This window comes from Phalacrocorax aristotelis, chromosome 3 (assembly GCF_949628215.1).
Source record: "Phalacrocorax aristotelis chromosome 3, bGulAri2.1, whole genome shotgun sequence".
NCBI lineage: Eukaryota > Metazoa > Chordata > Aves > Suliformes > Phalacrocoracidae > Phalacrocorax > Phalacrocorax aristotelis.
The window spans coordinates 116,381,473-116,408,322 of record NC_134278.1 but is presented as its reverse complement, the minus strand read 5'-3'; the positions used below and the strand labels follow the sequence as shown (position 1 = coordinate 116,408,322).

At 41.5% G+C, this 26,850-nt stretch overlaps 1 protein-coding gene across 8 annotated transcripts in view; it reads left to right on the top strand.

The window, feature by feature from the left end:
• RASGRP3 (RAS guanyl releasing protein 3) overlaps window positions 1-26,297 on the top strand; it is a 66,271-nt gene extending 39,974 nt beyond the window's left edge. For 7 of the 8 annotated variants that reach the window (XM_075089256.1, XM_075089257.1, XM_075089252.1 and 4 more), the window contains 11 exons: window positions 1,850-2,023; window positions 3,248-3,364; window positions 3,655-3,930; window positions 9,750-9,827; window positions 13,918-14,034; window positions 16,309-16,424; window positions 17,225-17,372; window positions 20,853-20,889; window positions 24,009-24,134; window positions 24,675-25,039; window positions 25,548-26,297. In XM_075089256.1, the coding sequence (XP_074945357.1) occupies window positions 1,850-2,023; window positions 3,248-3,364; window positions 3,655-3,930; window positions 9,750-9,827; window positions 13,918-14,034; window positions 16,309-16,424; window positions 17,225-17,372; window positions 20,853-20,889; window positions 24,009-24,134; window positions 24,675-25,039; window positions 25,548-25,556 (1,563 nt within the window). In that variant the 3' untranslated portion in view covers window positions 25,557-26,297. The remainder of the gene's footprint in view (window positions 1-1,849; window positions 2,024-3,247; window positions 3,365-3,654; window positions 3,931-9,749; window positions 9,828-13,917; window positions 14,035-16,308; window positions 16,425-17,224; window positions 17,373-20,852; window positions 20,890-24,008; window positions 24,135-24,674; window positions 25,040-25,547) is intronic. The other variant, XM_075089259.1, reaches the window with a different exon arrangement.
• The last annotated feature ends 553 nt before the right edge of the window (window positions 26,298-26,850 follow it).

Sequence of the window (26,850 nt, the reverse complement as noted above, 5' to 3'; positions counted from 1 at the left end):
GAGATAGATCATGTTCCTCAGGGACTTAGCCAGTTGGGTCTTGAAAATCTGCAAGAACAGAGACTGCACAACTACTTTTTCCTCCTTCTCCCATATTGGCACTGAGGAAAATTCAGATACATTTGCTTCTTTTTACACAGGATTGTACATGAACAAGAGGCAAAAACGGATGAAAATGAAAGCAGAAGCTAAGGCAAAACAAATTAATAACCCAAATGCCAAAAGAAATGCTGATTTCTGCTGGCAAATATCCATATGAAAAGGTCACATGATGCCACTGTATCTGGTGGCAAATGGAAGCAGTAAGTTCTCAAGACAACAAGCTCTCTTCAGAAAAAAAATTAGACTTTTTTTAAGTGTTTAGAAGCATGAAAGAAATCAAACTGCAAAACTAAGAAAAATATATGAGGCTTTTTGTTTGTTTCAAGAGGAAGGAAAAAGAGATCAATGAGGAGCTGAAAACAGTCTAAATAGAATCGCTTTTGATGTAATTTAATAATGTTCAAAGGTTCATTACTCTAGACTTAAAATCATGGCAAAACACTCTACGGTGATCTGTGCAATGCTAAGCTCAAGGAAAGATGGAGGGACAAGAAAAAAAGGCATGGATTTCTAACTAGACTTAAGATATATTTCAATTCCTTTGAGAATTCCAGAAAGAAAACTTAGACCTGCAATGAGTGTTCTTTTTTTCTTGTTGTTTCTAATTTGTCTGTTAATTCTTTGGCTTGAACTTTGCTGTCATCTCAGATGTTTAGCTGCAAACAATTAGAGTTAATTGATCTTGTACTACTTGTTATCTCAAAGCTATGTAATTGTAGATGATGATTAGTCTGAATCCTGTCTTTGGTTTTACCTATTTAAAAAAAATATGAGGGAGAAGGAAGGGCAGTGTTAACTATAACAGTTAACTATACAGTGTTAACTATAACAGAAAACATTTAAAAGTATCTGAACAATATCTGCAGCTCTGAGATGAGCATCTGCTGTGCAAAAGTGTATGCCATCGTATGGTGTTCTAGTCTGTCTTCTAGCAGGCAATTTTTGATCAGCTAAGACCAAGAAACCCATGTTGGCTGGCAATGTAAGCAACTCCCTACCTAAGCTAAAGTTATGTCATCAGCTTCTGAAAATCTGTCTTTAAGGGACAGCTGAAAAATGTTTTCAAAACATTTAGGGAACTCTAATTCTTGGGAGCCGTTGTTCTCCTATGTAGAACCATGTCCATGAACACACAGGGATTGAACAATAACATCAAAAGGAGCAAGATTTATCAGAATTAGCTCCTTGTGCAACAGAATTTTTTGACATAGAAGGAAGAGAATGGGTGCAGTTAGCTTCTTGGGATGCAGTTCAAGCTCCTGTGAAGAGTGACAGAGCTCCTACAGATTTCAGTGGGGCCAAGATTTCTCTCTTTACATCAGCAATGGAGTTGGTCAGGATATTGGAGTGGGGTGAAAGCTCTTATTTATATGCTGCTTGCTTGTAGCACTAGATAATTCCTATAGAATATCATGCCATGAGGGTGTCAAATAAAACTACACAGAATAAAATGTTGTAAGTGTTGAGTAAATTATGGGAAAGATAATTACATGGAAGTAGAAATCATGCTCATAATGCAGGCTCCTGTATTACCTGACACACAAACACTAAAGTTTTAAGTTGACATGTAAGATTAAAAAAAAAATCAACAAAAATCTTTTCAGAAAGAACTGATGTGCAGCAGGGCCTGCTGACCCTGGCTCTTCATCACTTTCTAAACAAGAAGAGCTTTAAAAAGAAAAAAACAAAGTTTCAATTTCGTTCTTAAGTTGTCACTGTTTTACTGAAAACACCTTTTCTCTGTTAGTTCACAGACTACCAAAGTTATGTAACCCGTGGCTGCTTGGAGAACAATCCTACTTTGGAGAGATCTATTGCTTTATTTAATGGTATCTCCAAATGGGTTCAGCTCATGGTTCTCAGCAAACCAACGCCCCAGCAAAGGGCAGAAGTAATCACAAAGTTTATCAATGTTGCACAGGTAAGTCTTGCATATGAGCCTTTTTCTACCAGTATAAAACAATAATATAAATAGAGGTTGCAGTAAACAAATAACTGGGTGCTCTTAAAGAGCTGCACAACACCAAGCATATGAAGTTCAACAAAGGCAAGTACCGAATTTTACACCTGGGGCACAGCAACCCTGGATGTACAGACAGGCTGGGGTATGGGAGACTGGAGAACAGCTCTGCAGAGAGGGACCTGGGGGGTTCTGGTCAACGGCAAGCTGAATGTGAGCCAACAATGTGCCCTGGCAGCCAAGAGGGCCAACCATGTCCTGGGGTGCATCAAGCACTGCATTGCAGCTGGGCGAGGGAAGGGATTGTCCTGCTCTACTCTGTGCTGGTGCAGCCTCACCTTGAGCACTGTGTGCAGTGTTGGGTGCCACAGTACATTAAGGATACAAAGCTGCCAGAGAGTGTCCAGAGGAGGGCCACGAAGTTGGTGAAGGGTTTAGAGGGGAGACCATATAAGGAGCAGCTAAATACACTTGGTTTGTTCAGCCTGGAGGAGATGAGACTGAGGGGAGACCTCATTGCTGTCTACAGCTTCCTCAGAAGGTGAGGAAGAGGAGCAGGTGCTGCTCTCTTTGGAGACCAACGATAGGACCTGAGATAATGGCAGGGAGATGTGCCAGGGGAGGTTTATGGTAGATATTACAAAAAGGTTCTTCACCCAGAGGGTGGTGGATCACTGGAACAGGCTTCCCAGGGAGGCAGTCATGGCGCCAAGCCTGACACTATTCAATAAGCACTTGGACAATGCCTTCAGAGATATGGTGTGAATTTGGGATTGACTGTGCAGGGGCAGGAGTTAGACTTGATGATTCTTGTGTGTCCCTTCCAACTCAGGACATTTGATGATTCTATGATTCTCTTTTTGCTGTTTTCTCAATGAATAGCCTGTTCAACATCACTACATGTTATTTGTTCAGGTGTGGTATCTGCATTTTTTAACTAGCAGATATAACTATAAAATAATTTTCCTTTGTTGTATTCTACTTGACAACTGTCACTGTTGTTTGTTTCTTTTGAGCTAAGCCAATTTTAAAAAGATGCTGAACCGTTCTGTTATGTCTCCTGGTTTAGTGATTTCTGCTTTAGTAGTGATAGATTGTCTCCTTTAGCTTGTTGTGTGTGACACCAGATAGCTGCCACATGTATTTCCTTGGTTTTTAATTATGCATGATCAATCTCTCCTGCAGAAGCTCCTTCACCTCCAGAACTTCAACACACTGATGGCAGTTGTGGGAGGTCTAAGCCACAGCTCTATTTCTCGCCTGAAAGAAACTCATTCTCATATGTCTTCAGAAGTCACAAAGGTATGGTGGACTCCTGAATATAGACATATTGAGCAGAACATCACCTCTCTGAGGTCTGATGGGTTCTGCAGTGCAGGTGTCTCACCAGCACAATACCTGGATCACTGCAGGGCATCCTAAAAGGCACTTTGATTGCATTCCTCTCAGTGGAGAAGGCTCAGCTGATGGAGATCCTCTGCTTGATTGCCTGTGCCAGAAAGGAAATTAACATTGTCGACACCCTGACATGAGTTGTGATCATTTAGAACAGATTAAGGAAATGCTATGAATGCTTCTCTGGCTCTTTGTAGGACTGGAATGAAATGACAGAGCTGGTCTCTTCCAATGGAAACTACTGCAACTACCGTAAGGCTTTTGCTGACTGCGTTGGCTTCAAAATCCCTATTTTAGGAGTTCATTTGAAAGACTTGATTGCTGTCCATGTCATTTTTCCTGACTGGATAGACGAGAATAAAGTTAACATAGTGAAAATGCAGCAACTATCCATCACCTTGAGTGAACTGGTTTCCCTGCAAACTGCCTCTCATCATTTAGAGCCTAATATGGATTTAATTAACCTTCTAACTGTAAGTATTGAGCATGTTTCAATTAACTTCTGTTATTCAGATGTTGAATGTCAGTAGGAATATTCATATCTGTAGACATAAGTGCATTGTTATCCCAGTTTTGTAAAAGAAAAGGGAGAGAATACAAAACAGAAACAAGTTCACAGGAGGTGTGAATAAAGTCAAAGAGCTTCATTACTGTAGTATGTGATGGCTGGAAGCAGTAATGGGATTGTTATCAATTAATTATTGTCAGGGTGATAGAAAGGTGTGTTAAGGAAAAATAAAAACTAAGATCTGACTACTTAGAATTGAGGCTTATGTCTCCTGTGCAAAGATCAGGTGGTGTGTTGACATGGACACAAAAATGAAATTCCAGCTTAGGCATCACTCTGTTCTTGTTTGCCTGTGCTTTGTTTGTGACACAGTACTCTTCCTATCCAGTAAATAAAAACTGGATGTTAAATGATGTCAAACAGTACCTGCAACCCCTGCTCTTTCCCATGTCTTTCCCCCTTGGCAGTGGCTACATTTGGGGAGGTCTGAAACTTGGACGCACAAATTACAGATGAGGATTTGAATGTCCCACTTCAAACCAAAGGAAAGTGAGATTTTAAAAAGGCTGAATAAAACTTTTTTTAAAAAAAGAAAAAAGTGGAACTAAAAAGAATGAATTTTCAGTCCCCTTTTTGATTTGTAGACAACAAATGTTGTTTTGATAAATATTACACTTTATCTCAAAACATTCTGAAGTGTAGAGCCTGAACCATAAGGCCAAATCCTGTTTCTATTGAAATGTAGTCATTTTAGCACCGATCTCAACTGTAGCAGTGTTTGACCCAGCACCACAATTTGTTCAGGTCATGGGCAAAACCCAGTATTTCGGAGTTAAAGATAGAACCTGTGCAACTTGAAAAAAGGCATGTTGTTTGTTATAAAACAGTTGATGTTGCAAGCAAATAAAAGTCACCTGCTCACCTGGGAGTAGTCTGAAACATGTCATGTTAGGTAAAGGACTCTCTTAATATGTAATCATTTTATGCTGTTTCTGTTCTTGTTATTTAACTTTGTCTTTCAGATCTCTAATTCAGACTGAAAGAGAATATCTCCACTCTCCCTAAATCAATAGAATTATTTAAAAAATAAACTTAGAAATAAACAAGGCCTGTGTGTAAATAGGACAAATTTAAGAATTTTTCCTCTGTTTATTTTCTTGGGTAGCATGAACTTCTTGAATGCATTTTCTTCCAAATTTCTTTTTTCTCTTTTAGATGACAGAAGAAAATCAGATCAAAAGCCAGGAAAAGAATTTTACTATCTCTGAATAACTGTGTCCAGAACAGGCAATGTCTCAGTATTGTCCCCACTCCCTGGGGAGGTGGGAACCAAATCCCAGTTTTTTTTCAATGAGGTCACAGACCGGAGCTGACTGTCATTACCTAGCTCGTTCTAGGTAAATGCCTTAACTGGAGGGCTACAGGGCAGGAGCCTTGAATTTTTTCCTTTCATGCTTTAATTTAAAATGCTCAGAAATGTGCATATCTAGAAAGTAAGCAGAGGTTGTAGTTTGTCATGGATTTATGCTGGGACTGATCAGTTACAGAGAGTCTATGGAGGCCAACAAATATGAGCCTGAGCTTGGAGCTACCAAGCTGGTATGGATATACCTGTGACTTCATTATAATGAGGAATGGGAAAGTTGGGGGGGGATAGGAAAACTTCTTGTTGCACCTTGTATGGAACAATCTGGGAATAAGTCCTAATCCTGGTTAGTGGGACAGGAAAGAGAAGGGACAGTGTGTTGCCCACTGTAACACCCCTTTAATTTAAATACTGGATAATAAAGGCAGATATTTATTACCTTGTTTTTGTGGGGATTGAGACTTGCTTTCTTACCTCACGCCACTCTCTCCCTCCCTGGTCATTTCTGAAAGTTCAGTTTCCTACAAGCTTGGCTGTGAGTAGCGGGAAGTGGAACCTCAGGCTTTAGGGAACTGAGCAATAAAAAACTGAGTCCAAAAGGGCAGAAATTAGACAATGTGAAGTGAGAGATGAAAGCTGAACTGCTGCTGACATTTTCAGTAGCTGCTCTTCTCCCTTTTGGGTGGCAGCCTGTTTTGCAAAAAGAGCAGAAATCTTCAGATTTTTCTAAAACCTTTCAGGGTCATATCCATCGTTGCATCAACCTGAGTTTATATAGTGATCTGTTTTGCCTTTTTAAAAAAAATATTTTCCTCCTTCTGTTTTCAGCAAAATGATTGGGGATTTATTTATATTTTTGTATTTAATTCAACATATTTCATTTACTAGAAGTAATTGAATACGACACATACCTTTTCACTTATGATGCTCTGATGTATTCATTCCTAATATAATTTTCCTGACTTTGCTTACAGCTGAGTCAATCTGATTGTAAATAAATGAAGCTGCATGCTGCAGTGTTGATTTCAGACCTGATCATGGGTTAAAATTAACTTCTGCTGCCTTTTACCTGTTAGAATGATTCCATGGTGGTACCTTTTAGTAATGATGGAGACAGCCATGAGTATCCTAAAACCTTTCCAGGGTAATTCTGTCTTCATAGTAGTTGCTGGAAGTGTAGTTGTGGGTCAAGTACATTTGATAGTATGGGAGTTTTGATTTAAGATGGTGACTCCTGCAAAGAAAAAACCAAATTTCTACAAAAAGTTCCTGGACCAGAATTTTGGTACATATCATGATATGAATATTCTCATTTTTCTTCCAGTATAGCAGTTTTGTCCTCACCTGTACATATGAATACAATATTTATGTTTTTTAACAGTGGTCTCTTAAACAGTAATAATGAACTTATATAGTAGACGAGATGTTTCTGTCAATCTTTTTGTTAATAAGAAAGTTTTAAAGCTGGTGTCAGAGAAAGAGGAGAAGAAAAGCTAGGATTGCAGCCCAAAGCTGAAAAGAACCGCTGATAAAAATAGTTGACCTTGCTACATGCAAATGGTCTTTTAGCAGGTTCAGCCTCCCTTGCTGCCAAAGGCATCCTCAGTTTTCAGAGCCTGAAGAAATACCTATTTATTGCTAGGTCTTCCCTTTCCAATGTAAACTGTAAAATCTTTTCTCATCTTTACCTTACTTAGAGAAACTCCCTTTCAAAACTAGTAAATGTGTTGAGTGCTTTACATTCGTGTGTGAATCAGCTGACCCAATTATTTGTTCACTTCTGTTGTTTTCCCATAAAGCCACTTCTATCTGGGCAAGCTTTTAGTAGGTGTTTTGTCCAGATAAGCAATGTGTAAATCTCTTGTCTGACCTCCCTCCCTTGCAGTGCTGCCTTTTACACCACGCTTAGCAAGTGCTAACAGCCTGGCCTGTGCTTGCTTGATAAGTAAATCTCTGGGTGCTGGTTTGCTAGTCCAACAACTTGCACAAAAAGATAAAATGGGTATTTCATGGGTATGTGGGAATTTGCCCAGGTTTTTCTTTTCCTCGAGCCCTATCCATGCTGGGGGAGCTGATACCTTTCAAGCTGTTTGGAAATGGTGATGTCTGGGGAGACTGCATTAAGAGCTATGAAGTGATTTTTAAGTGATTTTTAAGCCCAAGTGATTTTTAAGCTTGGCTTAAAAATTGGGGTGAGTGCTTGGTGGTAAACTTCAGGCAACCTGGTCAAGGGTCTTACAGGCACTTTTCAGATGCTATTGTGCTTACAGACCAAAAGGGTGAAAGGGAAACAAGAGGTCTCCCTGGCTTCAGTGGTAGCTGCTGAATGATCAGCATTTTGGAAAGTTGGTCCCTCTCTGGCCTTAAATGTCTGCACACAAAGTTAGAAGTATGCTCTCCTTGCCACTGCCACACCCTCCATCTTATAGTCAGCATGAAAAATCAGCTTCTAGCTCACAGAATTTTAGCTTTGAACAAGCAGCTGAAAGAAGCCAATATTTTGCATGGAAGTTAACATGCCACAAATAAGGCAAAGTTTTGCTGTAGGGAGGGCAGTGAGACAAATGCCAGGTTTACCTGCGCAGGAGACTGCAAAAGCTGAGGGGGAGCTTTAGTGATGTAAGTCCTCCCTTGACATGTGTAAATGAGTCTGAGTTATATGGACAAGAGAAGTAAATGTGGCTCAACTCAGCTGCTGGTGAGCCAGAGTGTGTTACATGAAGATGGACTCACTACTTACCGTGTGCTTGCTATTAGGCTGTGTAGTTCTTCCTCCTTTCCTGCCTTATTGGCCACAGTTGCTCCATTTCCACTGCCTCTGTACCCAGTTCTGTACCAGTCCCTGGCATCCAAAACATGGAGCTAATAAGTAGAAGTAGTAAAAGAGGACCTAAGCATGATCTTGGCAGCACACCAGAGAGGATTAATAGCTGTAATGACATCTTCATCATTAGAAAACTTAGATTTGGTAAGGATACTTGATAGGTTTCCTTACCTGCTGTGCAGTATTTCCACATTGTTTTTATTTCACAGTGTGAATAAAAGCCTGTGGGTAAATGTTTCATCACTTTCTGTCGATTGAAAGTGGATCTCAGTCTCTCAGCTAGACTATAGTGTATTTTTACTAACTCTGTTAGAACTTATTTGGTGCCACCATTTTTCTTCCGCTATTTTTAGGTCTCAACAGCTATTTATCTAACCTGTTCTGAGACTATATGCAAATGACTGGAAAGTCCCAGTCATTTGTACAGTCTAGTGAAGAGAATGAGAAATATCTAAACAATCAAATTGAAAGTCACCTCCCTAACTTGTGTTCAGTAAGTTCCACTTATAAAAAAAAAAAAGTCATGCCTTTCTGATCACTCCCCCATCCTCCTCAATTCCTCCCCCCCCCCCCCCCCCGATTACTTGGGAAAAGTAGGACAGCAATGAAAGTCAAATTATAATGGAAACTGCCACCTGCTGTAACAGTTGTCCTAGGAAAACTCTTATTACACTATCCATCAGAGCAAAACTGTAAATAAAATATAAAATGAGAGCTTATATAATTGCATAGTCGTCATGCTTGTAGTGTTTTTGCTAGTATTTGAAACTTCTGTGCCAGACAATACATTGTTCACTGTGGGCTTACACATTGTGCCTAATGAAGTTGTAACTGCTGCTTATGATAAGGTCAGATAAGTCAGGGAGAGGGAGATACTGAGCACGTTTGTAAATACTAATGCATTTCCATCCCCAAATCCACACCCTGCTCATCTGGCCTGCTGAGGAAACTCTGCTCTTTAATAGAAATAGGGAAAGGCCTTTTAAGCTAGCAATTCTGCTGTCCATCCCAGCATGACCTGATAATATCATGTGCTCCTACTGAGTTCTGCTTATTTTATACCACCAAGGAACCTAAGAATACAGTCACTGGATAACTAAGTACGTGAATGACATTAGTTACAGCAGTTACTGGACCTTTGTTAGCTTTAGGACGGGTCCTTACATTCCCCTATGACATCAGCATGCCGGCTGGGTGAAGGAACCTGAAGGATGCTCAGGCTTTCACTGGTGCCCATAACCAAATTATGAAGCGCAAAGATCAGCGTAGTGTTATGGCTAAACAAAACTAAAAATGCAATACCCAGACATCTTTAAAGCCATGTGTTTGCTCTAGGATGTGTACCTATCTTGGGAAAGGACACAACTCCTATCTTACTCATTGCACAAAATTCTGCCTAAAAGGAGGTGATTCTGCAGCTCTGTGAAAAGCTGCTTTCTGAGCAGCTGCACACAGCTTTGGTGTGTACCGTGAACTCTGAGTAGCAAAACTTTTTGTTTAGCTTCAGTGGGAGGTATATATCTGCTTACAAGCCCATCATATCCAACCCAGTGTAATAAATATTACTGCTTTTTCCCTTTTTTCTTACACATAGCTGTCTCTGGACCTCTATCACACTGAAGATGATATCTACAAGCTCTCGCTGGTGCTGGAACCAAGGAACTCCAAATCTGTAGGTCATCTTTTACTGCATTTTGACATGTTGCTTATTTTGTCTTCATGTAGTTGATTAAATTTTTAAATGACAGTTTATGTGACTACAAATAAGGAAATACATTAAGCTTTTTAGTGTATATGCTTGTATAGTAAACACAGTCACTCATAAAGAGGTTTTAGTGCATATTGGAAGAAGTAAATAGTGAAACATGCCAGACTTCATTATTAATTATTTTTCAACAAAACTTCTGCAAGCTCTGGAAAACATAGTTCTGCTTTATGTGAAGATATCCTTTCTAAGTTTACATCTATTTATTGCATGACCATTACTTCATTTTCTGGATGCTAGTACAGTTATATAAACTGAGTCCAAAGATTTGTTTTAGGTAAGGCACACCATTAGCTGTAGTATTTTAAAAACTGTTTGCATATGTAGAACTGGCTGTATCTTGGGCTCTCAGGCAATGTTTAAACACCTCGGAATAGATATTACTTTTTTAGTAGTACAACCTAAGATAATGCTGCATTGATGCATTTTTCATTATGTTTTGCAAGTCTGAGGATACAGATAAATCTCCTAATTAATAGTTGAATATCATTTAGAGTGTTACTCTCTCTTCTGCTGCCAAAGTCTGAGAACTCCTCTTCCCTCTGAGTATTTAATCAGTGCATTAACATCCTTATTACCTATCATATCTCGCACATGATGTTCTCAGGCTGAGCCCTCTCAACTCTGACTCAAGCAGAAACTAAGGGTGACTGGAAAGGTTTAGCAGAGTGTGAGAGCAGAGTCCAGTAGTCTGAGGTGATCCGTTGCAGTGCTTTTTATGTTTTTAAAGTATTCTTAAAAGCAAGCAAGGAAGCAGAACCCCTTAATTTCCAAGTAGAGGGCTTATCTGGGTTTTAAGATAGTTTATCACTCTTGGGAGACCAGTTTGAGGACTCTGTGTGTGAGCTTTCAAGGGCGGATGATGAGCAATAGTAAGGAAGCTATTGATTATTTCCATAGTCAACACTAACTCAGTTTGAAGACCTGGAATTTCATTACTGAGTCTCCAGTCCTTGCTGGGCATGATTTAACCACAACAGTTCCCATTTGTCGCAGTTATTCTGGCTCCCTCGTGCTCCCACTACTGCCAATAAAGCTGGTTTGTTACAGCTCTCTGCTGTGGGAAGGACTAATGGGCCACTACTGCAAATGAAGAAAATCATCACATTGCTGCTTTGATCTCCAGCCTGAGCTTTAAGAAAGACAAAAGAAATATAAACAGTGCTGTGAACTTCAACAGTACCCAGCAATTGTGGGGGTTGTCTGCATAACGGTCAATGAATAACCAGTGACATTGAGCTGTTGCAGCACACCAACGGGTAAAAAGCTACAGCTGAATCGACAGAAGCTGGACTATTTGAAGCATACTTCTCCTTGATGGAGTGCCAAAGCACACAAGTTATATTAGAGGGAAAAGAATTGGTAGAGCTTTTGTATGTGGAAAAACTTGTCAAAGGCAACATGACAGCGTAGTTATATCATTCCAACTGCTGCTTGATTTATTGTTGTATGGGTGCAACTCCCATGCAGGTGCATTGCAGAGGAAGTGCCTCATGCTGCTGCAGTCGTTTTTGAGGCAAAAGTGGAGCTGGTCCGTTAACATACAAACCTGCTGTCTACAGGGAATGGAGCAAGGCTTTCATTCTGCTAAAACTGGGAGGAGACTCTTCAGTCAGTTTCGCAGCCTTAAAAAATACTGAAGACTGACTGCCAGCAGTCAGTACTATAGCATCTCCCTTTCACACTGTCTTGCTTTTCCCTGTACATTAGTTATCTTCTGGGGAGTCTTTACTAGTACAGCTGTTGGCTAGAAGACAACTCTGCCTAGTACAGTTATGCCTCTGAAGACACACTTACATAAGATATTTTTGCTTTTGAGTAGAATTTATTTCAATGCCAAGATACACAGATGTTTGCATCCATCTGAAAATACTTTTTCAGTCTATGATACCATTATCCCTGTGCTGGTGAAACAGACAGGAGATACAGGCTGAACCACAAACAGCATGACCAGATATAGTGTTTCTGAATGTTCAATAAATTCAGCTAGGTAGTCTCTGGCACTGATTGGTACCTTTCCTTATTGTGTGCATTTCAAAAACCTAAATAAAATTATGGTTTTTCCTGTGAGTGAAATAGGAGGAACTGACATTTCCCTTTGGCTAGTGGGCAGTAACATGAAGTTTTGTTGCAGGTTGTCAAAAAACATAAACATCGAATGAGGCTTCAAATGAAATAGCCCAGAAGAAAGAGGAACACTCCAGTGGATTTCAGTCTCTTTCTGCCATTTTGCACTCAGACCAGTTAAAAGCTCTCTGTGAGGACTCTGTAGTCTAGCACCACTCTGACACCTTGATACTGGTGCTTTGAGTCCCTTTAGTCTAAGATTTCTTTTAAGAGAAGGCACATTTCAAATTTCTTCTCTGACCATAGCTGTAAGAATATCATAATACTGGCATGTTACGTGTTTTACGCATATTTTTAGAGTGAAAACACTTGCCAACATGTTGGTCCATCACTATGTGGTGACCTTAATTTTAAGATTAAAACATCTCTGTGTGCTTTTGGCATATAGACCTGGATGCCCTGCTGTCACTGTATTTCCTGCTGGAATTTAATTCTGTGGACATAAGGATTTTTTTTCTTCCTTAAACTTAGCTGTGCAGATTTGTTTGAGTCAAGAGCCATTGAGGACTGATAGAAGATGTTTTGACAATTGAATAAGGAAAAGCCAAGTGAATAAAGCAACCTACTAACACACCTTTCTTTATTTCCCCTCCCTGCCCCCCCCCCCCCCCCCAACAAATGTGGTAGGGTGTGACCTTGTCACTGTATTTCATCTCAGTGTCAAAGTCTACAATACCTTTGTTATATACAATAACAAATGTAACATTTTTAGATGGCTTAATGATCTCCCACTCAACTCATACCAGTTCACAGGGAAACAGCTTGCTCATCAGCTAATACAGGGACCTTCTGAGGCTGAGGGCCATCTCCCTTCTGATACAAACAACGCTGAAATTTTTCTGCTTGAGACTGCTTTACCTGCCAGCTGTCCAGTGGCAGATGCAGGAGAAGGCCAGTATGCTTTGCAGCATTTTCCATGCTGCCTGGTGGTTTTTGAAGCCTTACCTGAAACTGTTCAGATTTGTCCTATATTTTCTACTTGAACAGGCTGAGCTGCGTGGCAGAGCTTCTCCCAGATCACCGTAGTGGTGTGCTCTGTGTATCAGGTGGGCTGTCAGCTACCATTTTCACAGGACCATGCTGTTTTCAAAATAAAATAGTCTGGTTGGTGTTATCTGGAGACCAAGTCAAAGGTTAGCCACTTTCTGCTCAGGCTGACTAGATGAATTAAGCTGTGCATCCTGGTCTACTGTAAATTTGCTCCTGTCCCTGCCCGGAAAGATTTCACTCTTGTTCCACTACGGTGTTGGCATTTCCCTGCCATGTTGTCATAGCACACCTTAGCTGGAAGCCAGTGGGATGAGTGAGCATGGTTTTGTCCCTGCTTCTGTATCCTGCCCTCTTCTGGGTGCCACAAAGAGCAGGAGACTTAATTATCCAGGCCACTGCAGTCCCTCACGTGGCTCCTGGGCACAGTCCCTCCGGCAGGATGCTGGAGCCAGGCTGCATCATGATGGCATGTTCCTTGGGGGCTGTACCAGGAAGGAGAAAAGCAGGTTTCTGGGTTTGCCTATTTCTGACGCCCTCTATGTCTAGAGGTCTTCCTTCCTTCCCTCTTCCTCCAAGTCTCATTGCTGTTGAACCCTCCAGAGACAACACTGAGGAAAGTCTGCCTCGCTTTGCTTCTGAGCTCTCTGGGCACTGCTGCTGCCGGTGTAGCTGTGAGGTGCCACGAGGAGCACAAATGAAACTGTTAGCAGAGGCAAGTAACCATTTAAAACCTTGCCTGATGTTTTGCTAAGCATGTTTTTACAGCACAGGGATTCCAGTAGTTTGTGGTCGTAACTCTGGCATATAGAGCTGCTTTAAGTAGGAAATTCAACTTCATGATTCAGATTTTAAAATCTTTGTGTTCTGATCCATCTCTCAGCAGCCTACCTCCCCAACAACTCCTAACAAGCCAGTAGTGCCACTGGAGTGGGCATCTGGAGTGGTACCAAAACCTGACCCTACTGTCATTAACAAGCACATACGAAAGCTGGTGGATGTAAGTATTTGGAAGAATATACTGGTCAGGGAATGATAGTTTTGATGTTGTCATCATTATAACTTTTTTCAAGGGATTGTTATGGTTGGGATGGTTTTCAGATATCTGGTAACAAATTTGAGGCTTTACTGATACTTTCAGAAACATTTATTTTATTCCTGCGATCAGTGATGGGATTAGCAAGCAGATTTCTTGATACAAAGGAGCAAACTTTCAGGAGCATCCAAAGCCTGGCCGCTGTTCAATAGGTATGATTAGCAAATATAAATTCAGAGGGCAAAGTTGAGTTTTCACAGCTCTAGTCACTCAGTTTACATCTGGTAACAGAGAGCTGGAAATAAAAATACTCACGCATTACTAGGTCCAGAAAAGGTTTCCGGAAACCGTATTTCTGGTTTTCAACTTGCTGTCATTTGTCCAGAGCATGCTACCTATGGTAAAGAAAACACTGTCTTGGTGTCATTTTAAAAATTTGGGCATGAGGTGATGAAGAATTATAGCTGAGATCTTTGAGCATCAGTTTGGAAGGTGATGTGTTAGGTAATGCAAACAAAACCAAACGCTGCCAGGATCCTTTGGAGAGACTGAGCCCTGTTGCATTGGTGTGTAAGGGACTTTTGGTTACGTAAGCAGCATGCAGAGGAACCAGGAATGTGTTGTAGATAATGAAGCAAGATTTCTTTCTGCTTTTCACAAATCAATAACTAGCTCTGGGAGGAACTATTAAATTCTGACCTCTTTTGTGTTACAGTTCATTAATTGGGATTATGCTGTTAAGATAACTTAGACAGTCTTCAGTTTTCTCACTCAGACTTCAAATATATTCTGCAGTTTACTTTTTGTACATGATCTTTCATTTAAAAAGTTTCATTTTCTCTTAATGTGGGATGCCAGAATTGCACATGCTGTTCGTGTATTGCTTTTGTCAGTGCCATATTTGTTGATAAAAATCACTCCACATCCAAACCTTTCTTTGATAACTTGTTTAAATAGGAAGTCTGTCACAACTCCTTAATCTTTCCAGAATGTGCTGGGTAGGGGGTTGTTCTTGTTCCTGAGGGTGGGGAAGGTGCTGTCCTCCATTCCACAATTTTGGCCTGGTTCAGGACGTATGATCTTGAGCTTGACAGGATTAAAACGTGGTTTGGGGCTGTTATGGATACAGCTCACCAAGAAGCCCACACCACTTTCTACAGCTGCCTTTGTTTTGCCAGTCTTCGTCATTTACTGGCTGTTCTGAGTTGTGCTTTAAGGCATAATTTTTATTACTAAAACTGTTTAATACTACTTGGGTTTGTGTATTGATTCCTTCTTGATGATGTATTTTTGAGGTCCACTAGTCATTGGTCATTGGATAGATACTTAGAAATGGGCTTAATCGCATTCTCATTAAAATAGGGACAACACAAACACCTTTCAGAGGTCTCAGTATATTAAATTCTTGTTTTGTCAACCAAATCTTAATGAGAGAGTTTGTGCTTCAATATGGGTGTTTCAGATAGTCATGTTAACTCTGACACTCTTGTTTTTCCCATCAGCATCACACGTAGCTTTAACAACCCTTGCACATCTCTGCCACTAGTAAGAAAGAATACAGTAATTCCTGAGCAGCTAAGAAGGACTTCTGTCACTTTATGCAGCCTTTTAAATTTGGTCCCATGTTTGTTTTTACTTAGTGGTGAGCTGGCGTGGGTTTATGGGAGGGAATGGATGTTAGATGCAAAGTGTTTGTGATCTGGATGTCAAAGTATTAGTAAACAAATCAGATTGAAATAGTACTGTGACAGAGCAGAGGTGACCAACTAAAAGAGAAGTGAAGCCAGAAACATCTGAAATACTCATGGGAAAGCTGCTATTGGGTTGTTTCGAGGTTTTGTTTGTTTGTTTGTTTTCTTTTGGTTGGGGCTGGGTTTTTTTTTTTGTGATTAAAAAGCATACTTAATGAAGTAAAGGGAATATGTCACATGGGCCAGAATTTTAGTGACATTTCAAGTGAAGAAAAATACAGCACGAATAATTATGTCTGAAGAGGTGTGGAAGACCATCAATATAGAAATACTGAGGTCAAGCTTTCTTTAAAAATTAGTAATTTTTTCCCCCACAGTGTAATAAATTGGCACATTGAAGTACCAAGTAGGAATAAAAAGGATAAAACAAGGCAGCAGAGCATCTGATTAGTAACGTTGAACATTAAGTTACATGTAATTATACGGTTGAAGAGCTGGTATAGATTCAGGATGGGCTACATATTAGGATAATAATTTTTTTCCCCAGTCCGTCTTTAGGAACTATGATCATGACCACGATGGCTATATTTCTCAGGAAGACTTTGAAAGTATAGCTGCCAACTTCCCCTTTTTGGACTCTTTCTGTGTGCTGGACAAAGACCAGTAAGTTTGAAGATTTCTTTGTGGTTTTTTTTTCCTTTTCCTCAGTTTAAAAACTCATGAAAAGCAAATATTGAAGAAACAGTGTCTCACAAGCTTCTTGAATCTGACATCTCACTTAAGGAACTGAAGATCACTGAAGGCTGAATTCTGTTCTCATTTAACCTCTTATGCTATAGTCAGTTCTGTAAGGCCACCCAGGTTGGCGTCCTGCTTTACCTGGTACGTTGAATATCATTTATGTAATAGCTTAGTGAGGAATTCCTGCTGGAACTGAGTCAAACCGCCTAGAGTACTGTCAAAGTACAGTGGAGATGCTCTATCCAGACCAGGCATCAGACTGATGAAACAAATAAGTTGTGTACAGGACAGGGGAAATGAACGTATGTACCACAGGGAGGGTAACAAATATTCTAGGAGGTGTATATAATATCTATTTCCTAGCCAGCTGGGCTTCATAATTCTTGTCCAGAATCTCTGGCTGTCAAGGCTGGAGGTCAGCCAGGGGCATAACCACTTGGTATTTGTAGGCAGTAAGTCAAGATCCTTCACTTAATGGCCTGGTCTGTGCTCCGATAGGATGAACAGGTGAGAAACCAAGGTCAATGCTATAAGTTCAGTGTTTGCTGTTTAATGAAGGATAAGAACCACAAAGGCTCTGAGGGATTTTTCCTGCCAGGATTGTTGCAGCTCTTTCAAACAATGTACTTTGTGTGCTGTGTGCTTTTTACATTGAGAAAATCCTGAACTGTTCGGTGCTGTGAGCAGTGACAGATTGACTCTACTTCTTTTTCCCCTCACAGAGATGGTCTTATAAGCAAAGAAGAAATGATGGCTTACTTTCTGAGAGCTAAATCACAGTTCCAGTGTAAAATGGGACCAGGATTTATTCATAACTTTCAGGAGATGACCTATCTTAAACCAACCTTCTGCGAGCACTGTGCAGGATTTGTAAGTATGTTTTTAACAGTAGTATGTCTTAAACACAATTTTTTACCCCTTGACATAGACAGGGTGAAGCTGGCTCCACACTTTGCTAAAGTCCCTTGGCCAAATATCTCATTGCATTCAGAAGCACAAAACATTTACTCACATTGTAGCTGTGCTATCCAGTTTTAGTTTAGTGGTTCCTGAATACTGGCATTTGTAAGAATTACTGAGGCAGGGGAAAAAATAAAATTATGTTATCTAAAGGATATTAGAGACGGTATGAATGGCCTTACTTGGTTTATCTTAAATTCTTTAATTTGGCTTGATTTCCCATGTAAACAAGCTCAAGGGAAAATGGGTGTCTGGAACAGAGGATGTAGATGAAGCAAAAGCCGTTCTTTCTCAGGAAATTGCACATGGCAACATAGCTATATTCATAATTCTCTGAATGGCCATAACAGCCTTAATCCTTTCTCTGTTGAAGTAACAGATCTTCCAATTTGGTCAAGAAATCAAAAGTGCTTGCAGCAGTTCTGCACAATAAGATATTTTTGTTTATTTATATGAGGTTTTTTTAATTTGCTTTTTCTCTTAGCCATAATTTACCAGATGCCACTTATTAGAGTGCTTTATACATAGCTGGGAAATTATTGGTTTTGTGATTATTTGTATTACTTGTAAACCTCCTCCAACTTTTTCACTTCAAACCGAGTATAGTAAATAAAAACAAATTCTTATGATTTAAAAGTTACATTAATGTACACACCCTGCAGAAATCAAACATTCACGTTAAACAGTTTAAGCAGTAAGGGCAGAGGCCCATGTTCTCAGCTTATGTGTGACCCATGTACAGGGTGTAAACTCAGGACATGGTCCCTGCTCTCCAGCGCAGATCTGCCTCTGCTATCAGCAGCAAAATCTCCAGCTTGTACTACATGAACTTTTCCACTAAGTAATATTTTTTCATGGCTGAAAGTAACAATAACAGCACTGCTAAGTGCAAAAATGTGCCTCCTCTCAGCTCTGGTGTTCCTGCTCTTGTCCATGCTCCCGTCTTCCGCTTGCTTCCTTTGTGACGTGTGTGTCTTGTTCAGATGCTTGTGTTCCCTATCACAACCGCTGATCAAGCCATAGGGAAGAAAGAATTCCACCTATTTCCGCTAGAACTGCAAAAACCTTGGAGGTGACATGGTCAATGCTGATTCAGAAATGTGCTGGTGGGCTCTTGAGCTAACAGCTCCAGCAGACCAATGGGGCAGGGATGGTCGCTGGCCTGAGCCTATTGTTTCAGGCTCCCTGCAGCCTCGGGAAGATGTCATTGCATTTGTGACACTCAGTTCATGTTTGGAAGGCTTCCATAGCAAAGCAAGGCCCAAGGACTGCCCTGCAATGACCTCTCCACCCTGATGCCGGCCTCTCCTGCATCAATTTGCTAATTGGCCATTGTTGGATTTTTCACATCTCCCTGATTACATCCAGTGCAGGAATACAAATGAGTAAGGGGTTGTACAGGAAATGGAAATAGGGTCATTTTTCCTGTCAGCTCACTGAAGTCATTGGCATTGTCCTGGGGATGAGTTGGGCTGATAGGACAGGAACCAACTACAAAATCTGCTGCATGTTTGTTCTGCGTTTCAGTGCTGCTCATCCATGGGTGGAAACTTAATTTCGAACTGATACACTGATTCACAGTCAAAATAATGTGCACTGACAGTGTAGTGGGATGAATTGACATGACAGTGCAATGCATGCAGTATCCAATAAAATATCTGTTATTAATATGATACAAACCTTAAAGGTCAAGCTAAAACCTAATGCCATTAAGCAGTGCAAAACTGATATGTCCATGGCTGGCCGTAGTTCCATCCCACAGCTTGAGTTGCACCATGTGGCAGTGTAGGTGACCAGTCATCCTGCAGAGCTTTAGAATACGAATTTGCACAGGTCCTCTTACCTTGGAGCTGGCTCAAGCCAGCTTTGCAGCAAAGCTGTGTCAGACAGGTTCAAAGCTTTTGGTCAGAATTCATGACACGGCACTTCAGCTAAGCTTCACTGCTGTGTGTAATCACAACTGTGCCAAATTTGAGCAGGAGGAAGGTACGGAGCTACGAAGGTGACGAGAACGCTCTTCAGTGGGAACAGATTAGAGCTTAAATGAAAGAAACTACAATCCATGTCTCTTATGGTGATCCTGGCAAAAAGACCTGGGAAAAAAAAGTCATGTAAAGCTAAGCAGCAACAGCCCTGTTCCTGCTCTTCCAAGAGAGAGGTGGGGGGCTCCACTGTTGCTGGAAAAGAGCAAACAGCAAGCTTTCTATGGACCTCTTTTTCACTGTTGTCCCTTCTGTTCTTTTATTCACCTTTCTTCCACCCTGTCATCTACTTTGCTTTTCCAAGTCCCTGTTTTTCCTTGCAAATTCTTTTATGCAGTGTTTGGATTTCTCCCCCCCCACCCCCAACTCTTCCTATTCTGTTTATCTTACTCTTTCCTTTGTATTCTGAACATTCTCCAGCTCTTCCTTTTGAACATTTCTTTAATGACCGTATTCACCCCTGCATACTGTGCATGGGTTCTTATTAATTTGGTGAGAGGCCACGTGCAGTTTCAGCTGCCTGAGTGTGCTCCCCCTCCTTGGTAATGTTTTGAATGAGATCAGGATAAATAAACGCTGCAGTCTCATATCTTTTCCCTTTAATGCTAGGGCTAGAAAAACTGCCCCTTCCTCTATCTGCCACTTAGAGTGGAAATGCTTGTTTTTATAATGCAATGGCTGTAGATACAGTGCTTCTGAGTGTATAGATAATGATTTACTAGGGAATTTTCCTACTTCCAAGCAATCCTGCTTGTATTGCAGTGAAAGCTTCCCAAAAGTGGGACTGCACACACTGCCTCCTGGAAGGTTAGCATTTGGTTGTTATGTACATCAACAAGGACAGATTCTGGGAGGAGGCAAAATGGAATTTAGTGGCTTTTCTACCTGTTTCAATCTTCAACCTTTTTTTTAATGGAAAAAGTCAGGCAGACAACTCTGGTTGCTATGGCTGGGTATGCTGGCAACCAGTACGGGAACCAAGAACCTAGTTTTTATCCCCAGTGGTGTTTTCTTCTGCAGTTGTTATTCATGTATTTGGAGAATGGATGTGCACTGGAAATTCCCTCTCAGATAACATTAACTCAGCCTAAAAGCAGAACTTGCTCTGCTGGTTTCAGTAACCTTGGTATAATGGCAATTTTTCACCCATTCCTGGAAGCAAATGTCGTCTGTCTCTCCTTCTCAGGTAGTCCTACTACAAGTGGTAGAAATAAGGGGGAAGCCACAAGGGGGAAGCCACACAAGTCTTATCACAATTAGAAGGGGAGGTCTGCCTAACAGGAAGGGTGTTAAGAGCAGTTGTATCCTGTTTGTGCTTTTGCAGCCATTGGTACTTCCTCATTGTGACCTTGTTTTCCTTCCGGCTTTCTTTTCTGATTCCTTGACGTTCTTTTGTCTTTCTTTGCAGCTCTGGGGTATAATCAAACAAGGCTACAAATGCAAAGGTAAATAAATATTGCATGGATTTTTTCAAGCTATAGGTGGTGGGTTTTAGCACAAGTAGATCAACTCTGTTTCTTACTATAATGACATCTGTTCATCCAAATTTTGCTTTTACACCTGGTACTGTCCATGAACAGTGACTGCTGATACACTATGAAGTCTCACTGCATTCGGGGACATAGCACCCAGTAGGACCACACAGGTTCTGTGAGCTAAAGGTCCAAAGCAGCCACTGACTCTGTGAAGTGTCAGTTTCTACCAGCAAAGACCTTGCATCTTGGAAGACCAAGTGTCCTTGTCCTAACACAGAGACATCCTGCAATGTATCTGCTGAGACTTGGGGTCAGGAAAAGATCTGCTGGCAATGCTGGCTGTCATGTACTTCCACATGCCTGTAGTGAAGCTTAACTGGTCTTGTAATGCAATAGTGGCTCAGCTAGGAATAGAGAAATATTTCATCCCTAGACTGCCCAGCAGATCTCATTGTAAGATCTTCTGCAAACATTCAACTTTAAAAAATTCCTAGAGCTCTTACAGCCCTCTCTGTTGCTTGCATAAAATGTTTCAATTTTTTATGCAGTACTTGCACCCAGTGGCATCCTGGCTTGTATCAGGAATAGTGTGACCAGCAGGAGCAGGGCAGTGATCGTTCCCCTGTACTTGGCACTGGTGAGGCCGCACCTCGAGTACTGTGTTCAGTTTTGGGCCCCTCACTACAAGAAGGACATTGAGGGGCTGGAGCGTGTCCAGAAAAGGGCAGTGAAGCTGGTGAAGGGTCTAGAGAACAAGTCTTATGAGGAGCGGCTGAGGGAGCTGGGGTTGTTTAGTCTGGAGGAGGCTGAGGGGAGACCTTATTGCTCTCTACAACTACCTGAGAGGAGGTTGTAGCGAGGCAGGGGTCGGTTTCTTCTCCCTAGTAACAAGTGATAGGACAAGAGGAAATGGCCTCAAGCTGCACCAGGGGAAGTTTAGGCTGGATATTAAAAAAAACTTCTTCACCGAAAGGGTTGTCAAACCTTGGAACAGGCTGCCCAGGGAGGTGGTGGAGTCTCCATCCCTGGAGGTATTTAAAAGAAGGGTAGACATGGTGCTTGAGGGTATGGTTTAGTGGTGGGCTTGGCAGTGACAGGTTAGCGTTTGGACTCGATGATCTTAAGGGTCCTTTCCAACCTTAACGGTTCTGTGATTCATATTGAGCAAGTCAGACCAAGAATGACATGTAGTGATCCTCATTGGTCTTAAAGTCCTGGACCTATTTATTTCTCAAGCAGCCCAGCTCTGGCTGAAGGGCACTGTTGATTTTCACAACTGTAGTTGCTTCTCAATTATTCACAGGGGAATATTCACTTTGGGGATTCATAGCTGTACTTATATGCATTCTTTTCCCTTAGTCTTACACTGGCTCCCATGAGAAGGGTGAAGAATTGGCAGGATTGTTTTTTTAGGATACACTGAGTTCGTGTATCCTTCTCCACCCGTGAGCATCTCTTCCTCAGAGAGGGGTAGGGAATATGTCAATGGCTATACCAACTTATGTGATTCAGCTATTCCTGATTACTGTCATCTGAGCAGCTACAAAATGGCTAGTTGTGGTCTATACTTTTACTGGTAGGATGAAGGAAGAGAGGGTTTTGTCACAGCAGAGCTGTAAACTCAACTTGAGATCTGAAAGCTGAGCTCTGCCCTGCATCATTGCTTGCAACAATGGCCCAGTGGAGAGAGAGCAAAAGTGGTTCTGTAGAGTCAAAATGATAGGCAATGGAGAATGAGGGTAACAGAGCAGGGCTGCTTGCTCAGATCGTAAAGCGGTCAACAAGTGTAATTAGTGCCTGCCCTTTGTTGCAGCAGTTACCAGCTGCTCTGTATGCCAGCATCACTAGAGTGCTGCACCCACTATGGATGATTTCTGCCTTTGCGCAGGGAGTTGTCATCTTCTATTCTGAAGCTCTGAGACTGCTAGCAGGGGGAGAGAGGGAGTGCATCTGTTCAGGTCTGCTGCTTATCCCAGCACTGTAGATAATAAGATGAAGCTAGACTGTGTGGTCTGCAAGCGATGAAAGAGGTTCTGCACTGCCAAGACAGATCTTTTATTGGGGGTGGGGTGGGGAGGAGTGGGGTTATCTTTAGGGCAGAAAAAACCACAGCTGGGCAGGTACTTCTGTATTAGTCTTATGAACAGGTGATGGGAGAAACTGGAATGCTCACCCTGAGCACCGTAGAGCTGCTGCCCTTAGCAGAATGGTTCTTTTAGCAGAGAGTTACAAACACAACACTTTGGCAATGGCTCACCTAGAACAAAACGTTGGTCATGGAGAAGCAACAGAGAAACACGAGGGATGGAAATTTTCAAACAAGAGCAAGGGCCACTGAGGAGAGAGACCCTGTGTTTGGGGTACACACATCTTCCACCCTTTGGCCCCTTCTTGTAGATAAGATCCATATTGCAGTGACATTTCAGATAAATGTACCTAGTGGTGAGTGTACCTGCAATGATGCAAAGCCCAGCAGAGGCAAGGTGTGCAGGCACTCAGCAAGTTTCATCCGGGTGGATGATACATGTCCACAGAGCTTACTCTGTGCTGATGGTGCTTGCTGAGCTACTTAGACAAGTTGTAACCTACAGTGGTCAACATTGACCTCCAGCTGTCTTTCCAGAGGCTCATAGTATGGATGCTCCAGTGTCTTCTGACCAAGTGTGTTTACTGTAATGGGCCCTGCTGGGTCAAATAGAAAAAAAAAAAAACCCAAACAAAAAAAACCAAGAAACAACCCCAAAAATTTTTTGGAGACTCATGCAGTGGAGCAGAGGCTTTATGCATGGCATACACAGGAACATACCAGTAATTGCAAGTCTCTTCCTCGAAACTAATTTCTCATTAAATTCTCATCCCCCTCTTCCCTTCTGCTGCCAGATTTCTACTATATGCTGCCATGGAATTGATCCATTTTTTGTACACTCTTCACACCAAATGATCCATTTCTGTAACTGACCTTGCATCTTCTGTCAAAGTATTTGTTCCTTCAAAGTCCCCCGGTATCTGCCTGCTAATGGCACTGAGGGATTACCAGATAGTTGTGGCCTTCCATTTAGTGACTTGACAGTTCCTTTCTTTCTTTACAGATTGCGGTGCCAACTGTCATAAGCAATGCAGAGACCTGCTTGTGCTGGCGTGCAGAAAATTTTCCAGAGGAACTTCGGTAGGCAGCAACCATGGCTCTCTGCCTAGCAGTCCATCTCTGCCTCCAGGTGAGAGCACTTTTGTTCCTGTTTTAAACCATTTCTGGAATCCTCTCTAACAGCCAGTGTCCTTCCTGCCATTTTAAATTCTTCCTTTGTATCAATGCACAGAGCAGCACATGTACTTTCCACTGCACTGTGGCTTGTATTCAATGCTCAGATTACAACATCCCTTTCTGCAGTGATGGCCTTAGTCTCCTGCCTGAGGCTCCCTATCCTCTATACTGGCACCCCTGTCCCAGCTGAAAAGAAATACAACTATAGTTAGGGAAATTATACTTCTCTCCTTGTAAGTCAGTTTCAGGCAGGGGCTGGGAGATGTAGGGCACAATTCTAGCTCTGCCTCATCCCCTGAGAATGCAGATGGACGGAGAAAGAAACATGCATGCATAAGGCCAGGCTCAGTTTCTAAGCAGCAAATGGATATTGCTAATTATACCACTGCTTCATATAGGGGGTTACCTCCTCCCAGTCCCAGGCTTAAGTTATCTTTTTGTAAAGATCTTGAAGTGGAACATTTAAAATAAACAATTCAACCCTCTCTTTCAGTCCAAGATGAAGTATTTGAATTTCCCAGTGTTGCTGCAGAACACCAGGACCTCGATGGCAGAGCTATCACCCTCGTCACTGGCTCTTCACGGAAAATTTCGGTGCGGCTGCAGAGGGCAACCACCAGCCAAGCAACACAGACAGAACCATTGTGGCATGAGCCAGGCTGGAATGATTCAGGTTCCCATACTTTCCCCAAAATGAAGTCCAAATTCCATGGCAAAGCTGGGAAGAGCAAAGGCTTTGCAAAATGGGAGAACGAAAAGCCCAACGTGCAGGCTGATAGAGAGCTCGAAGCTGAGGCCCCACAACACATACAGAATCACAATGGAATAGAAACTCTCCCAGAAAGACAAGAATCTGAGGTGAGTTGCAGAAGAAGCCAAGACAGTTTAAAATCTGCTAAGAGTCTGAGGTCTCATAAGGTTATTTTATGAATTTCAGGACTTTTTTTCATTCAAATTTGCCATTGCTTCTTGCACAAGAACTGCTTTCAGAAGAATGCCAAATCATCCATAGACACCTATTTTCTATGCTGCAGTGTGCATTTACTGTAACACCATAACCAGGGGCTTGGCTTTTGGTGTCAGTGTGTGTTTTTAGGATTTGGGCGCTTCTCCTTTTGAAAATCATTAAAAAAGCCTGGTGATATCTGACCAAATTCTCTGCCGTTGCACCCTTGCAATGCACAGTTCAGGGCTCCATGTTAAGTTCACAAGAGCTAGCATTCTGATAAATATACAAGTCCAGGCTAGGGCAGGACATTAGTCTGACTTCTGTTGCTGTCACCCATGAAGTTTATACTACCAAAGCCTCATGCTTCTATTGACCATCTTTCCCAGCATTTAAGTGCCTATTTGCTTTTGGTTACAGGAGAGCTGATTGCTCACCCTGAAGCACAGAAAAATGAAGAGGACAACTGTGATACAGCAACTGTTGATGGACTGTCACAGGCCACATTTGGCCATGAGAAGTTTTCCTGTACCTTGTACTTTTAAATTCAACCATTGCCCTGTTTGCTTAACTGAAAGGTGTTATAACGCACTATTTATTTTCTCATGAGTAAGCCATTTGGATGAACATCGCAGAGACACAGCAGAACAGATCTCTGCGCTGAGTGTTTTCTCTTGTATGACTTTTGTGGAAACTTCCTCTACATGCCACTGAGGATATATTTGGCCTCCTTTAAACATACTGCATCACTTCGGTATGTCTGCCAGCAACAACAATGGTGAGGACAGAAGCCAAGCATCTAAGTTTGTTCAATAACACTCCTTTTCCAGAGGCTCATAAGGATCTTTTAAGGAAAGAAGTAGATGTGTATGTCGATTAAAACTCAAACAAAAAACCTTTCACAAAGTCCTCTATGCTGAAATTCTTTGCACACCTGGAGTTTTTAATTTTGGCCATGTTTACATTGCTACAGCGAGCATATTAGTGTTCATCACGGTGATAGCAGTTCCCAGACTGGGGATCCTTCAAATAGGCAGCGCATGGCTGAGACTGAAGGAATTCCAAGACAGTATGCATATGTCTGGTTACACTGCAATGGAGAGGGGTCTTCTCTGCCAGCACTGATTTTGGTAAAATTAGCATGTAATAAACACCTTAGTTTTAAGCGTGTGCATATGTATGTGGATGTGATATGTTTTTTTCTCTGGTTAGCAGCCTACACATGTTAAGACTAAATGTACTGAAATGCAACCTCCAAATTAGCAGTTTGCTAATATAGGATATAGCACCTGAATCTGTAATGGCCTGAGAAGCAGATCTGAAGTAGCATTTCTCAGAAGCATTAAGTTTCTTAAGGAGCACAGCCCTCATCTGGAAAAAGAGAAAAACAAAACACAAAACTCAAACATGAAAGGTGCATTCCAAATTGGCATACATCTGTTATTCTTCTTACCCCATCTCTCCACAAAAATAGGTGTGTATGGGGAGTACACACTCTGATTTAAAACCACTTGATTATAAGATTTCCTACAAAATTCAAGTTATTGCACCCTTCACCAAGTTATAAGCCCTCAAGACCAGACAGTACTTTCACAGACTTCCATAATGAAAACTGACAACTGCACTCCTCTGTGGTAATTTGACTGTAATCTGCATTGCAACTACATGATGCCTGCTCAGGTTTGCATCTCAAATCCTGCAGGTTTCCTTTGTTTTCCAACAC